This window comes from Aulonocara sp. 'chitande type north' Nkhata Bay, linkage group LG6 (genome assembly GCF_057382095.1).
Source record: "Aulonocara sp. 'chitande type north' Nkhata Bay isolate Kocher_YH1m ecotype deep benthic linkage group LG6, A_spYH_male_GT1.1, whole genome shotgun sequence".
Classification (NCBI taxonomy): Eukaryota; Metazoa; Chordata; class Actinopteri; order Cichliformes; family Cichlidae; genus Aulonocara; species Aulonocara sp. 'chitande type north' Nkhata Bay.
In genome coordinates, this window is record NC_141349.1 from 504,662 (window position 1) to 521,221 (window position 16,560).

The window sequence follows — 16,560 nt, forward strand, 5'->3', positions numbered from 1 at the left end:
CACAGACACACACACACACACTTGTACATTCAGCAGTTTCTCACAGTATATCTCGACACTTCCTTCTCTTCAGCTCAACAAACAGCTCATATCTTTGTACTTCATACTCATTCGTTACAGAGCAGTGTTTGACACCAACACCACAGACTGTGACAGTGTGGAATCCCCACAGAAGAAGAAGATTCTTGGAAAGGGTCCAAATCAGGATTCAGTCAATGGCAGCAAATACGACGAGATGGCAGCTCCATCAGTGCTGTCATAGATTTGATGTTACACACACGTTTCATCAAATCAGTTCTTGTTTCCAATGACCAACCGGGGGCGCACTCCTCTGGCTGGTATAAAGATCTGGTTGTATAGAAGTGTATGGTAAAATGTTTGTAAATGAAAAAGTTTACATTTATTTATATAGCGAGTTTAAGGATTTAAAAAATAAAAGTAAAAATAAAACAGTCACAAAGTGGTTTACAGAGGAAAAGCAGCTTGTGTAAAGTTAACCATGACACACATGTGCCCAGGCACTGAGACAGTGTTTAAACCTGTTTAAGATGTGAGGAGTGGGTGGCTTGCTGCTCCACAGTTTTGGAGCTTTAGTAGATTAAAGTATATGATATCTAAAGATGGACACTCACATCCAATCTGGTCTGAAGGATGAACATCGTGGGGTTCCACAGTCAAAGTCTACAAAACTCACATAGACCAAGAACACCAAGAACACTAAACTTTAAGCAGTATGCTTGACAGAGCTTTGTATGTGTTCTGTCTGTAGCTGCCCATATTCACTATGTTTTCCACTTGTCTGTACCCTATCTCCATCGTCTGAACTGTAATGCACACTGTCAGTCACTGGACACCACATATACATGAATAACAGAGAACAAAGAACCATCCAATACACTTTTTATCACATTAAATGCTTACATTAGAACACCCTTTCACACACTCTTTATCCCACAACATTCAGAACTTGTTCCAAATGTCACCAAATCATCATGTTCAGCACGACGGCAGTAAGGACTAATGTGAAATATCAGAGCATCACAGTCGCAGGTGTCAGAGTGTGGAACGACTGTGTAGATGAAGTGAAAAGAACATCAATACACATCTGTTTAAAAACATTGCATCCATACGGGAAGTGCTGTTCTCAGTGATCGAGGTGTCTCACTGTATTTTAAGATCGAGGTCCAACATCTCTAAAGTTAGAAATATCCTGTCTTAGAGTGACGCTGAAAAACTAGTTCATGCATTTATTACTTCCAGGCTGGACGACTGTAATTCATTATTATCAGGAAGTCCTAAAAACTCCCTGAAAAGCCTTCAGCTAATCCAAAATGCTGCAGCAAGAGTCCTGACAGGGACTAGAAAGAGAGAGCAGATTTCTCCTGTTTTGGCTTCCTGTTAAATCCAGAATTCAAAATCCTGCTCCTCACATACAAGGTCTTAAATAATCAGGCCCCATCTTATCTTAATGACCTTGTAGTACCATATCACCCTATTAGAGCACTTCGCTCTTCAATATTAATACTATACAAAGAATAAAACTACTTCTACTAAATGTAAAACTGGAATCCCATTTTCTCAAAGTTCTGCTTCTTTGGGATGCAGAACTGTACTGGGATCCCCACGTTGGTAAGAATACATCACATGAACAAAGGAGTGAATGTTGGCAGCGTAGTGAAGCAGAAAACGTTGTTGTAAGACTATTTTATTAACCTGCCTATCAATCTGTTTTCCCTCTTCATGCCTTTTCCTCTTTTTCCTTCCCTCTTCTCCTTCTTCTCACCACCATCTGTTTCTTGTCCTGCAGCATTCCTGTTCTTCCCAAGAGGATTCTGACATGTGGTTTTAATGAACTAACACGCAGTTACTTTTATCTTTCCCTATCTCATTGTGTTCTCTGTTCCCCAATGCATGAGAGCCTTTCCAAACAAACAGCACATACACACACATACGTATGTGGGTCTGTGCATAGCCTTTTTCTTTTTTAATCTGCTTTATCGTCCGGTTGGGTATGTTTTTATTTTTTTAGCCGCACTTGGTTTATGTTTTTAGTGGGATTAAGAATAAATCTGACTTTGAGTTCTGACCAGAACAGAGCTGATTTTTTTGTTTGTTTGTTTTTCTGGCAGAAAAGAGAAATCGGGAAGAATAAATCCCAGAACAGCAAAAGTACTCTAACAACTGAACGTTTGGCAACATCATAGCGTGTTCCTATTGTTCTCCATTTGGCCTCCAGATTGTGCCCCATGTCTTGTAGACAGACCCCACTTTGTGATTAGTAGACTTTACAAATTTGGCAATTAGTGACTCATCATAGTTCTGATCTTCATATAAGCATAAGACAGCATGCAGATGTCTCTGTGTAGCATACTGAGTACCAGGTAAGTGTGCAGGTTAAAGACTTTGTCTGCAAATGAAGTGGTCTCCTGTTTACTCCTGTGTATCCGAGGATTTCCTTTTCACAGTGGGAGAGTTTCTTTTTAATGTTTTGTAAAGATTTCAGGTGCATGTGTTTGTAACAGTTCATCATATTTATGTTAACCTGAATCATACTGTTACACTGGTTTTATTGTTTCATATTTGAGAAGCGCTTTACGCTACATCCAGTCATCCACCAATTCTTACACTGGTGTGATGTTTATGTTAGTCTACCAGTAGCACTTAGTGAAGCTCTTAGTCTCATTGTTATTTCTGAACTGTTTGAGAACTGATTCTCACCTGCCTGTGTCCACATTTGTGTGGATATACTGTCCATACTGCAGTTTGATATACTGTTTCCTGTCTTGCAGTGACATGGCTTCTGAGGGAGCAAGGTTACGTCGCCTCTTTGCCTGGTTTGACCCTGAGAGTGTTGCGGTGAGATTTAGACACAACTAAGCTGCTTGGCTGAAGCTCACTTGTAACTTCATATATATTATTCAGTGGTTGTCTTTTGCGCAGGTGCTCACCATCCTGTTGGGGCTGTTCCAGGTGCTGTTCTCTGCCCCGTTTGCTTACATTGACCAAAGTCTTCCAAAACTCTTCATACTGCCACTAGTCTTAGGAATTGTGGTATGTACTTCATGATTCCTCCACCAATTTGCAGCCATAACGTAACATTCACACACATTCACACTCTGATGGACGCTTCAGAGAACAACTTTGGGTTAGCATCTTGCCCAGGATCTTGACACTCAGACTGGAGGAGCCAAGCATTGAACCACCAACCTTCCAATGTGTAGATGTCCTGCTCTAGGGCGTACGTTCAGAACCTGAGAGCAAGGCTACACCCATATGGGAGATTGTCCCGGGAAAATTTGCTTCAGGCCCAGGAACGTCAGCAGAGCTTGCACAACAGAGGGGCTAGGCTCAGACAGTTTTTGATTGTATTGCTTCTTTCTTCTAGCTCAAGGATCCTTGCTAAGTGGCAAGGACCCTTTGTGGTCACATGGCGATTGGGTGATCTTGACTAATAAGTAGTGCGATCGGACAGGGACATGCAGATATACCACTAAGTCGAAGCGTATAGAGAGGCTGGACAACCCTTCTCACTCCCAAAGCGTAACATTTTACGCTAGGTGACAAATCGTCACCATATTACGTTTTCGGCTACCCACCACGTTCCTAAATGACGACCTCGGAAAAAGAGGACATATGAGAACCGTCTGGACTGAATCTACACATGTTCGCTCTTTTTCTTCAAATCGCTTAGAAACACGCTATTTAACATCATTAAAGTCCTGGATAAGATCAGGAATAAGGTTATGGTCAGGGCTAGGGATAAGGTTAGGTTTAGGGCTGGAATACAGGGCTGGAACGTCTATTACTGCGGGAGCATCATTGCACTGGATTCCAGCCATAACCCGCCGCGTACCATAAGAACGCCGAAGGTCTCCTTTCGCGTTCCTCAGGAACGCCGCGGGACGTGACAAAACGTCGACATGTTACGCCTTGGGTGTGAGAACGCTCTGGGCTGGAACAGCTTCTCAGATGAGACTGGTGAAGGAAAGATGAGTCGTCAGAGGTGCCAGATTCGACCATTCCTGTCTTGCTCCATTGTGATGACCATCTCACACAGGCCCACATAGCAGATGTTGCTGTACTGCAACAGCACTTTGCAGATGTGTTCTCCCCCTGCCTGGTTGTACTACACTCATAGAGCACTGTTGAAATGTGCTCTGGCGTGGTGGTGCAGTCACGCACCTATTGGTTACCTGAACATGTAAGACAAATTTATCAGAAGGAGGTGGCGTCTATGCTGGAGGTGGGAGTGATAGAGCCCTGCAGTTCCTGGTGTTGCTCCATAGTACTTGTGGTGAGGAGAAATGGGTCTTTATGGCTCTGTGTGGGATACCACAAGCTGTCAGGTTGATGTTTATTCCAAGCCCCAGTTTGACAAGCTACTGGTCCAGTTAGGCACTGCTTGTTTTTTCACAACGCTGGATTTGACCATGGGCTACTGTGTCCGGGAGTCCCTGAGGCAGGAGGGCTCATAGCCAACCCAAAAAGAAGTGAGCACATTGATGGAGGGCGGCACACTATCTGGGGCATCACCTGGGAGGCAGGCAGGTGCGCCTGCAGACAGACAAAACTACAGCCATCGTCCCAGAACCAAAAAAGAGGTGAAGCAGTTTTTGGGTCTGACTGGCAACTGCTGCTAGTTCATGCTTAGTTTCGTGGTGCAGACCAGCAACCTATCTGATCTCACTCACAAAGATGCCACACACCCAGGTCAGTGGATGTGTAGCCGCTAAGGCTGGTAGGCCTGCTGTTGACTACACCCGTCGCCTCCCCCTCTAACTCTTCTTGCTGTTGGGACTGCAATATAAATATCAGGATAAAACAAGTATGATCAAAACAACATAAACCATAAAATAAACACAAATTTCCACTTTGTGACAGATCCCACACATTTATATAGCGCTTTTCAGGGCCCTCAAAGCGCTTTACAATACCACTATTCATTCACTCTCACATTCACACACTGGTGGAGGCAGCTACAGTTGTAGCCACAGCTGCCCTGGGGCAGACTGACAGAAGCGAGGCTGCCATATCGCGCCATCGGCCCCTCTGGCCAGTTTTAATCTGTAGATGGATGCCTCGAACAGAAGCCTGGGGGCCGTTTTGGGTCGACAGCCCTGTTGTCTACATTAGCCCAAAACTGTCTGTGAGAGAGGCCAGAGAAGGAGGACTGAGTTCACCTCGACTGAAAAGACACCGCAGTATAAAATCATAATTATTACTGTGGTTGTTGTCATTGTGGCTAATAGGAATAAATGGACTCTCACTTTTGTTGTGGAAGTTTTCCATTCAAATAAAGGCTGCAGACGAGCGGTGAGCGGTAGCTAACGTTCTTTAATCAAAACACAAAGAACAGACAACCAAGCTTGATGAAGTCCCTGCATGACCGCGGGACAGACGGTCAGCAGAGTCTGAGCCCAGCATGGCTCTCAGTTAAATACCTTCTCCAGGAACAAAAGGCAGTACACAGCTGTTTCACACTCCCTTGCTGCCTCCCAGAGTCCTCGAAGACACAAAAGATTCTTCCTGAGGAGTTGTCTGCTTCCCCCAACTTCCTTACTCCACCCCCACCATTTGTCTTACTGTATGAGTGTGAGACATGTTAAAATCCAGTGGCACCAAGGCATCATACAATAAAATAATGTGATTAATACATAAGTAAAAGAAATTCCCATACAGCCTCCACACACTGTGTGCATCGGGTCCTTGCCATAATGTAACTGACTTCATTATGGCAAGAATCAGATTGTTGCACTTTTGGGGGAGCATCAGAATCAGAATCAGAATCAGAAAGGGTTTTATTGCCAAATGTTGAGCGGGTTTACAACATTAGGAAATTGCTGCGGTGCTTCAGTGCAAACATACTGTTATAAATACTGTTATGAATTAAGCTTAAATAGACATGAAAATAAAAATGAGAATAAGAATTAAAAGAGATGAGACTGAACATCTTTTAATCTCAAATGATTGATTTAGTCCCTCACATTAGACCAGTTCTGCTACTAACTGGAAAGTAGGTGCTTTGATTTCTCGTGGCTCCAGCCTGCAGACTAAATTGTCTTTTGGCCTGCAGCCTGATGGGAACAAACAGAGTGTACAAAGTGTCCTTTGGAGTGGGTGTATGTTGTATATGAAGCACTTGGGTAGAAAAAAGTACTTGAATGAGGCATGTTGTATAAAGTGCTTTAAGTGATCAAGTGCAGTAGAAAAGAGCTAAAAAGTTGCCCATTGCCTGCATATACACACAGTACGCATGTTGTTTTTGTTCAGGGAAGGCCTTGTGTGAATCCTGTCCTACATGTTGGAGTACATGTAGGACATGGTGCATCATAAGAGTTCATACAGTAAAGGAGGCCACAAACTGTAGAACAACTGGAATCTCTCATCGTTCAAAATGGAAAAGCTTTTGATTTTAAAATATTTTTGTAAGTTGAATTAAACCATGTGCTGTGTGTACCCCCCGCCCCAACAAATGAAAGAATTCCTTAGTTCGAGGATTTTGTTCTACTCTTTCATATTTGACTTGTACACTGTTTGATTTGTGCGCTCCTGCTTGCTATCATTTATCATTGAAGCAACATTAACCTTCCAGTTATATTTCTTGTGTGTCTTGCAGGTTATGGCAGGGGGGTCCTTGACAATGGCCAATGAAAAGAACCCTAGCAGACTACTAGTGAGTTGGCATGAAATGCTAATGTGAAGGTCAGATTGAAAAAAAAGGGAACAAAAAAACCAAACTCAAAAACTAAAATATCACATTAGACGGGTTTTCTAACAGCAAATACACTGCTGTGTGTGTGTGTGTGTGTGTGTGTGTGTGTGTGTGTGTGTGTGTGTGTGTGTGTGTGTGTGTGTGTGTGTGTGTGTGTGTGTGTGTGTGTGTGTGTGAGAGAATCCTTGGCATAACTGGGATTGAGCACTCTTGTTTTTGCGACGTAGCCTGAAAGACCTCAAAAAGTAACGGCAAGCATCGAACTAAAGAAGCAGCTGAGACAATAGTCATCGATGTCTGTCGGTCTAGACCAGGGGTGAGCAATTCCAGGCCTCGGGGGCCACAGTCCTGAGGTTTTAGATCTCACCCTTGGTCAACACACCTGAATCACATGATTAGTTCATTACCAGGCCTCTGGAGAACTTGAAGACATGTTGAAGAAGTCATTTTGCCATTTAAATCAGCTGTTTTGGATCAAGGACACAACCTGCAGGACACCGGCCCTCGAGGCCTGGAGTTCCCCACACCTTGTCTAAAAGTGTTACAAAGACATTTGTAATGCTTTGGGACTCCAGTAAACAACAGTGAGAGCAAAATTGCTCCAAGAAGCCAGAACATCATCTACAGACCTGCAGGCCTCACCTGCCTCAGTTATAAGACTGGGCAAAAATGCATGGGCATAGGCTTAGGAGGAACCCAATGCTGACCAAGAAGAACACAAAGGCACTCAGGTTTCCCAAAAACATCCTGATGATGCCCATTCGATGAGGAAAAAGCTAAAGTGTTTTAGTCCTGTTGCATGTGGTGTAAAATCATTACATTTCAAAAACACAGTTTTTAAAGTAATGATACTCAGGTTTGTGTAATCTTAAAATTAGTTTGTTCTGAAACATGTAGAGTAAGTATAAGAAACATGCCAAAAGACTAAGACTGCTATCATGTCTCACAGTGTCCCAATACCTGATTACATTCCTGATAAAATGAGCATTTTTTGTATTACATAATCTCGCATGATTAATAAAATCACTGTCTCCTCTGCAGCTTCAAGGTTGTGTCTGCAGCAATGTGGTTGGTCTGTTGGGGACGTTGCTTGCTTTCGGCCTGTATTACTACACCCTCCACACATCACCCAGAGAAGTCACATGCTCGGATGACTACTACTCGAGGGGTTGCCTCCCACAACTACTGGCAGTCAGTGTCATCAGTTATGTTTTGGTTTTTCCCCTTTCACTTATTTTGACACATTGATCTCTTTTCATTTTCCCCCTTTCTAATCCTAAAAGTCCTGTGGATTGTAGTACAGCCTGTCTCTCTTGTGCTCTGCAGGACTACTCCTGGAGTGTGACGCTGCTGCTGCTGCTCTTTGACACCGGTGCTGTGGTCATGCACTGTCTCCTCTCTATCGCCGCCTTCAAAACACTGAAGACAAACTGAGACACACAAACCAAAACCACTGTAGTAGTCATTCTACTTTGGTGTCCTGAGCTTGATTCCTGGTGTAAGAAAACTTAATGGAATCTGACTTTTCCTTTACTGACAAGTCAGAATATCTACTGATCCCACCCTCTGTACAAACAACTACTTTCACTATATCTTATGTTTTGTAACCACTGTATAACAAAGACCCTCATTAATAAATGTGATTACTGGTTGTCACTGTATTATGTGGTCTTCATAGGTTGACCTCTTTGTGAATGGTAGCTTGGTTGTACTAAAGTTACCATCTAATTTTCTGTTGAGCTCCTGGTGATGGGGAGGCCTAGCATTGCACACACTGTTCCCTTTTCCCAGCTTCCAGTCTGCTTTCAGTAGACAGATGGCCTCACTGTTAGTCTTCAAACTTTTGTTGATAAAACCTTTAGTCAGGGCTGAATCATGTGACCCTAACCCATACATCAGTTATGCTGTTACATATTTTCATTTTCAATATCTTTCCTGACTTATATTAAATAGTTATCACATTTTTTTCTAAACCCCGCGTCTCTGTGGCTTTTAAACCCCAAAACACGCTGCGCCAAAAACTGGTCCACCCCAAGGATCGGGTCCCCCGACCAAACAGAGTAACATAGTGTACGCTGTTAAGTGCAGGAGGATTGCCAGGATTTATACATCGGGGAAACCAAACGACCTCTGGCGAAGCGGATGGCACAACACAGAAGAGCCGCCTCATCAGGCCAGGACTCTGCAGTCTATTTACACCTACAGGCCAGTGGACACTCTTTCAATGATGAGGATGTATCAGGGCGGAGTCAAGGAGGCCATTTATGTGAAAAGGGAAAGACCATCTCTGAATGGAGGAGGGGCCTAAGGGTACATCTGTCACCATCTCCTCCTCCTCCATCCCAGACACCACAGATCTGCTCCAGTTCACCTACCGACCCAACAGATCCACCGAGGACGCCATCGCCCACGTCCTGCACACCACCCTCAGCCACGTGGACAAGAAACAGGGTAACTATGTGCGAATGCTGTTTGTTGATTACAGTTCAGCGTTTAACACAATAGTGCCCTGCAGACTGTTCACAAAGCTGAGGGATCTGGGACTTAACAGCCGTCTGTGTGCATGGGTGTTGGACTTCCTCACTGGCAGAACTCAGGTGGTGAGGGTGGGCAGGTGCTTCTCCAACAGCATCACCATCAACACAGGAGCACCTCAGGGATGTGTCCTCTCGCCACTGCTCTACTCCCTCTACACTTCAGACTGTGTGGCCACCCATGGCTCCAACACCATTGTGAAGTTTGCTGACGACACAGTGGTGTTGGGTGCCATCTCCAACAACGATGAGACGGCCTACATGGATGAAGTGAAGAATCTGGCATCGTGGTGCCAGGACAACCACCTCCAGCTGAACGTCGGCAAGACCAAGGAGCTGGTGGTGGACTTCAGAAGGGGTCAGCACAGAGACTACAAGCCCATTATCATCAATGGAGCTCCAGTGGAGAGGGTGCAGTCCTTCAAGTATCTTGGTGTCCACATCTCCTCAGACCTGACATGGGCTGCCCACATTCAGGTCCAGACCAAAAAGGCTAGGCAGCGCCTGTATCACCTACGACAACTGAGGAAGTTCAGGGTCTCTCCAGAGATCCTCAGGACTTTCTATACAGGCGCTGTGGAGAGCATCCTCACACAGAACATCGTGGTTTGGGAACAGCTGTGTTAAGGACCAAAAAGCTCTCCAGAGAGTGATCCGTACAGCAGAACGCTGCTGCAGGATTGCTCTCCCCCCGCTTCAGGACACCTACACCAGGAGATGCCGGACTAGAGCAGATACTGAAGGTCCCGTCCCATCCTGCCAACAAACTGTTCCAACTTCTACAATCTGGTAGAAGGTTCAGCATCATCACGCATGTGTGAATGGGTGGATGACTGGTTGTGTAAAGCGCTTTGGGGTCCTTAGGGACTAGAAAAGCGCTATAGAAATACAGGCCATTTACCATCATCCGGGCAAGGACAGAGAGACTCTCTCTCTCTCTCTCTCTCTCTCTCTCTCTCTCTCTCTCACACACACACACACACACACACACACACACACACGACTCTCTTCTAGACACTAAACCAGGGGTCGGCAAACCATAGCTGGACTTTACCGGGCTGTGATTTTTCGCTTTTATGTGCTGATGGGTTTGTTTGTTTCATGTTTCAGTCATATGGCACACTGACTTCTATGTGAATGTGCAGTAGTATCATGTATGCAGCAAGCAGGTGAATTCTGTACATTAAGTGAATTTCCTTCGGGATTAATAAAGTATTCTGATTCTGATTAAATAGGAATGGACAATCTGAACATTTTACAAAATAGACAATATGAACATATTTAAAAGTAAAGGAATTTGAAATGTACATTGTGCCGGTGGGTTTAGAGCAGGAGTCAGCAACCTTTCTGATGATGAGTGCCATCTAAAATGTTCTCCCCCAAGGAAGACCAACAGAGGGGCAGCCGTGCCACTGTCCCAGAAAGAGCTGAGGAGAGTCCCAGATGAGGGCTCACTCAGCAGCCGCGGAGCAGAAGCCAGGGGGGGTTGCAGTGACGCGCCCGTGAGCTCCGCCGGCAGCCAGCCGTGCCTGAGTGACCGAGCCCCAGGCCGAGAGGCCGGGGGCACCCCACCCCCGAAGTGGCCCGAGCGGGCCCCAGGCTCCAGGCCCCGATAAGCGGCCACCAGGAGTGAGCCGGTGTGTACCTGGACGCCCACCCCCAGACACAAAGAACCACCAACGCACCGATGTCTGAGGGAGTCCGCCACTGGCAGGGGAAGTGGTGGGGGGATAGGCCTCCAAACCTTGGAGGGCCTGAGATGTCCCCAGAGAGGTGGCGCCTGATACCCAACCTGACATATAGACACAGACATACAGGCACACACAGATACAAACATCCATTCCCACCCTCATGCTCTCATATGCACTTACTCCACACTCAACCAACGTGGAGACAGACATAGAGAGACGCTGTACACACGATCACACTCCCCAAGCGTACTCTACAAACTGGGTCTAGGTACCCTTGCCCCTGGAGGGGGGAACTGCACCCAGACCCAGGTGGTGTTACCCTTTTCCCTGCGGTGGGGAGAGGCAGACCGCCCCGACTCCGCAGCAGCAGGGAGGCCCCACCCTCCAGACCCCAGTCGGACGGCCAACTCCTCCTACTGGCCCCCCCTTCAGCAGGCCGCAGGTCTCTTGTGTTCTGGGGGCCTCTGGATGTCTGGAGTTTTGATCTCCTCCATACCTGCTTCATTCCCTGGAGGACGGGGCTGTGGCCCCCCCACACTCTCTAGCAGATCATTACATGAAGGAACCTTTTAAAAATAAGCGCGTCCATGCTCACAGGTGTACACACGGGTGATCACACCCACAAACTACACCCTTTTTGGCTCCTACCTCAAAGCAAACTGTGTTCTGTTGATCTTATGTGCTGCACAATAATGTTTAATATTTAGTATTTACTGTCATATTCCCATATATCATCGTGATGTTGTTTATTATGTTGCTCTCGTTTTCTTCTGCTTGTTTTCTTTTTTCTTTCTCAACAGGTGATCCAGGTGATCGATATTTGTATTTTTTTGTCTGCTTATTTTGTTGGTTTGTTTTTTGCCCTTTACCCAAGTCCCTCTTCTCAGCTGTTTTTCCCCCTCTTCCGTTCTCCCTTTTCTTTTCCACATTCAAGTCTGTCCCATATTCAGCAAGTAAAAATAAAAAATAAAATAAACAATAAAAGGTGAATCAAATGGACCATTACCGCTGGGATGGTCTATTTGTTAAAGTAAATCCGTTGGGCATCTTTCTTTGCCTTTAGACAATAATTCTGATGCAAAAGAGCCAAACGGGACAGGCAAACAAAAAAAGTTCTCCCCCCCTTTGCACAAGTCGACGAGCGTGTCAGGTTACATTTCACTGTGTGTTATAATTGTATAACGATGCATGTGACGAATAAAGAACCTTGAACCTTACAATGCTGTGATTGCAGCCATTCCCCAACTCTCTGTGAATGGTACTCATGGCCATGGTGGTTGTTGATCAATGGTCATGAGAATTTGCATAATTATGATGAAGGAGCTTGTTTGGGAAATTTAAACGGGTGGATTTAGTGGCAGAAACACACACGGGCACAGGATCGCGGTGAAGCAGATTTATTTACAGTGATACGGGAATATTTACAAGGGAAGGGGCTATATACAGTGGCCGGGTAAATGTGCGAGGAGACAGAGCCGAGGGGATGAAACGGAGCCGAGGTATGCGGGAGGATAGATGGCGCACCGGAGCTACCTGAGGACGAGGGACAAAACAGAGTTAGGGGATAACGTCGAGAGTAAAACTGAGGCGGACGGGGAGAGTTGGAGAGCTTACTTGAAACACCGAAATACAGGTAAGGCAGTGGTCACAGGCAGGCGCGAGGTAAGTCTCTGTCACAGATCCAAAGAGGGCAAGCACACAAAGAAACAGGCAGGCGAGCAGGCGGCGAGACAGGCTGGTGTAGAGGGAAAGCAGGCAGGAGACGGATCTTAAAACATGCAGCTCAGTAGCGCGGAACCAACAGATTAACCTTGCAAAAGCACGTTAGCACTTGTGGAAGCGACAATACTCCGACACCAGACGTCTGTCACTCAGCTCCATCAATGCTCCCACTGACGACGTCCAATGCACCGCAGGTGTGCCGAAATACCATCAAGCACCGCCCCGCCTACCTGTGTCTCAAAAAGGGAAACAAAACCCAGGAACAACAACACGCATGCCCAACGACTCGTAATAGTAGCCCCCCCCCTCAAGGGATGCCTCCCGGCGGCCCTCCAGGCTTGTCAGGATGCTTCCTGTAAAAATCCGTAATAAGACCCTGGTCCACAATAAAGGCCCCAGGGATCCAGGAGTGCTCCTCCGGGCCATATCCCTCCCAGTCCCCCAGAGGGTGGGCACAGCGGGCTGTGAGAGACAGGCTTGAGTTGAGAAACATGAAATGTGGGATGAACCCTCATGGAGGCCGGCAGCTGCAGCCTCACAGAAACAGGGTTGATGATGCGTTGGCTCGTGAAAGGACCCAGGAAGCGAGGAGCGAGCTTCCTGGACATGCACTTCAGAGGAATATTTGCAGAGGACAGCCAAACCTGTTGGCCCACCGTGTATCGAGGTGCAGGCGTCCTCCTCCGATCAGCAGCATGGCGGGTCCGAGTTGCAGTCCGGAGCAGCGCTGCCTTAGCCTGGCGCCAGATCCGCCGACTGCGACGTAAATGGTCAGCACCGCTGGGACTGCAACCTCCGCCTCCAGAGGAAACAGCGGCGGCTGATATCCAAGACATATCTCAAACGGAGAAAAACCAGTGGCAGCCGAGGTGAGGGAGTTATAAGCATATTCGATCCAGGCAAGATGACTACTCCAGGAAGCGGGGTCAGAGGAGGCCACACAGCGCAGAGTGGACTCCAGCTGCTGATTAGCCCTTTCAGTCTGTCCATTAGACTGCGGGTGATAGTCCGAGGAAAGGCTCACCCCCACCCCCAAAGCAGCACAAAAAGTCCCCTGTCAGACACAATGTCCAAAGGAATCCCATGTAAACGAAAAACGTGATCAACGAGCAAGTGAGCAGTTTCGAGGGCAGAAGGGAGCTTAGATAGAGGGACAAAATGCGCCGCCTTGGAGAACCTGTCGACAATGGTGAAGATAACCGAGTGGTTAGAGGAACGCGGCAACCCGGTCCACCACAATATGCGACCAGGGCCGACCCAGGACAGGCAGGGGGTGTAGCAGCCCGGGGGGGCCAGGTGATGGCTCTTATTGCATGCACAGGTGTTGCAGGCCAGTACATATTTGCAGGCATCACTCGCCAAAGCGGGCCACCAAAAGGAGCACCTTAACAGGGAAACCGTATGACGCACGCCGGGGTGACAGGCGAATCGAGAAGCGTGCACCCAGTGCAGGACGCGTGCGCGCACGGCCGACGGGACAAACAGCTTGCCAGGCGGGCCCGAACCGGGGTCCGGTTCCTGCAGCTGCGCACGCCGCACCAGGCTCTCGATTTCCCACGTCACGGCCCCCACCACGCAGGACGAGGGGATGATAGTGGCCGCCCCTGCAGACTCAGATTTGGGAGAGAATTGACGGGACAAGGCGTCAGGCTTAGAGTTGCGGGAACCCGGTCGGAAAGAGATAGTAAAATTAAACCGGCTAAAAAACAGCTGCCACCTGACCTGCCTGGAGTTGATCAGGTCACTCAGCTTAATCCTGTGTGAACAACTGTAAATATTGTTTTTCATCTTTACATACTGTGTATTTGAAATATTCTTGTTTAATATCCAAGTAATACTGTTCAAAGTTAGGGTCATGTTCATACATGTTAAAAATGCCTGTAAATCAAACTGAGTTCAGTGACAATTACTGTTTGTTTGAATCAGTTTATTGATAACATAAAACCTTTAAACTAATGCAACACATATAACAATGTAACAAATATATTCAAATAAATGCATTTCTCAATACATACGTCATTTGGGAACTGATCTTTCTAGAAGTGAAACAGTCGGTCCATCCTCTCCCTGCTCTCCTCTCCTCAGCCTCTCTTTGCTGCCTCATGTCCTCTCTGATGAGGTCCAGCAGCTCATCATCTCTTCTCCTCTTCCTCCCTGTCGTAGGTGGCTGAGCCGCTTCGTCATCGCTGTCGTTTTGGTCACACACTGCTGTGCTTGGCCCTGGAGTGTCCTCAGGGAGAGAGGACATTAGGACAGGAGGCTTAGTGGAAGGCATCTGCCCTATCACCTCATCCATGAGGGCAAACCAGGGCCAAGCACAGCAGTGGGCTTCCCACTGACCCCTCTCCTGAGCCTGGATACTTGCAATCCTAAAGGCAGAGGAAATCAAAGATGACAGCAGGCAAATAAAAACACCACAACAACTCTTAGTAGTTGCACATTTATTAACTTGTGTTCTTAAGAATCATCTTCTTGATAACACACAGACGTACTTTGTATTTTTTGAACTTATCTCATGTCTTCTGGCCTGCAAGCGGGTGACTTTCCCCTGCAGGCCCATCTTCTCCAGAATTGTCCTGATCACACACAACACATAAGAGAAGAGAGGAAACCATGGCAACTATGTTAATCCCTAAACCCAAAGGTTTTCACAGCAGAGGAACGCCGTCTGGACATCACAGGTTCTGCACAGCAGCGGTCCGTGGGTCGTTTGGTACCAGGCCACGAGAGTTGAGGCTCCGCTGTGAAATTTATGGTTTTCAGGGTTTGTATCGTTAACTCGGTTTCCCTGGGTCTTTCCCTTGTTGTAGTTGTGCGTCTTATTTTGAAAGACATATTTACACGTTACCATAGCGACCAGAGAGCATTAAGCGGCAGAGAGGAGGATGTTACTGTCAATGTTGGCGCATTTCAGGAGGACGCTGCTAATAAAGTTACACAATTACACAGTACATTCACGTTTATTATTATATTTACAAAATACAACAGTTTTCGTCTTGGTCGGATCATTTTATGTGGTTGTATTTATCCGCGACACCTTAAAGGCTCCGTGTCTGACATAAACCGGTCTGTGGCGCACCAAAGGTTGGGGGACTGCTGCTGTGCAGCATGAGGGTTAATGGGACCGTACTCATATGAATATGATGTGTAAAGTGATTTATTCTTGTACATCCACGCCGTAGCGGCCCAGTTCTTCACCCTAGTGAAGAGGTGAACGTTTTCCCCTCATTTTCATAAATTAAGCATTTGGCCTTTGTTCCCCACAACATATCACCAATTCGAAAAAATCTAAATTAGCTGTATGTAAGCGGCAATACATGGAAAACCGCGGGACCTTGCTTCCTTCCCCTGAATTCGGACACAGCCAGTGAATGAGAGACAGAAGGGAAACACAGCTGGGGCAAATCAGAGCTAACGAGACAGGGGAAGCAAAACCTGAAACAATAACCTGAGACACGGACTTCAAAGTGAAACAGGAAACATAACACAGAGACGCGGACTTGACAAGGGGACACAGCAGCCAGGGGAGTAACTATGGAACACAGAAACCAGAAGACAGAGCTCTAATAAAGAAACCAAAGACTAGAAATGATATCAAAGTTCATAAATAACACAAAACTGAAAACCCAGGCACCCGAACACCTCCCCCTGATTCCCAAACTACCTCAGCTGTTTTTTGGGCTCTACTCTGAGCACCTCTTGGATGACTGAAGGGTGGCTAGTCCTCTTTGGGTGAGATCTGCCACCCTTTAGACAAAGCTCATTTCTGCTCTCTTTGTCATCTCATTCGTTCTGTCAGTTTTCCCACCTTCTAGGTTTCTTGTGGGTTCTTGGGTGCAGCGATGGCCTGGGATGCTGCTGACACGGGCTCTGGGTTCTCTCTCAGTGGGTGGTATATAGG

At 46.7% G+C, this 16,560-nt stretch overlaps 1 protein-coding gene across 1 annotated transcript in view; it reads left to right on the top strand.

The window, feature by feature from the left end:
• LOC147326939 (uncharacterized) overlaps nt 1–8,373 on the top strand; it is a 12,891-nt gene extending 4,518 nt beyond the window's left edge. Inside the window, exons 2-6 of the mRNA XM_086294529.1 lie at nt 2,790–2,856; nt 2,941–3,051; nt 6,617–6,673; nt 7,754–7,903; nt 8,039–8,373. Of these exons, the coding sequence (XP_086150655.1) occupies nt 2,790–2,856; nt 2,941–3,051; nt 6,617–6,673; nt 7,754–7,903; nt 8,039–8,146 (493 nt within the window). The 3' untranslated portion in view covers nt 8,147–8,373. The remainder of the gene's footprint in view (nt 1–2,789; nt 2,857–2,940; nt 3,052–6,616; nt 6,674–7,753; nt 7,904–8,038) is intronic.
• The last annotated feature ends 8,187 nt before the right edge of the window (nt 8,374–16,560 follow it).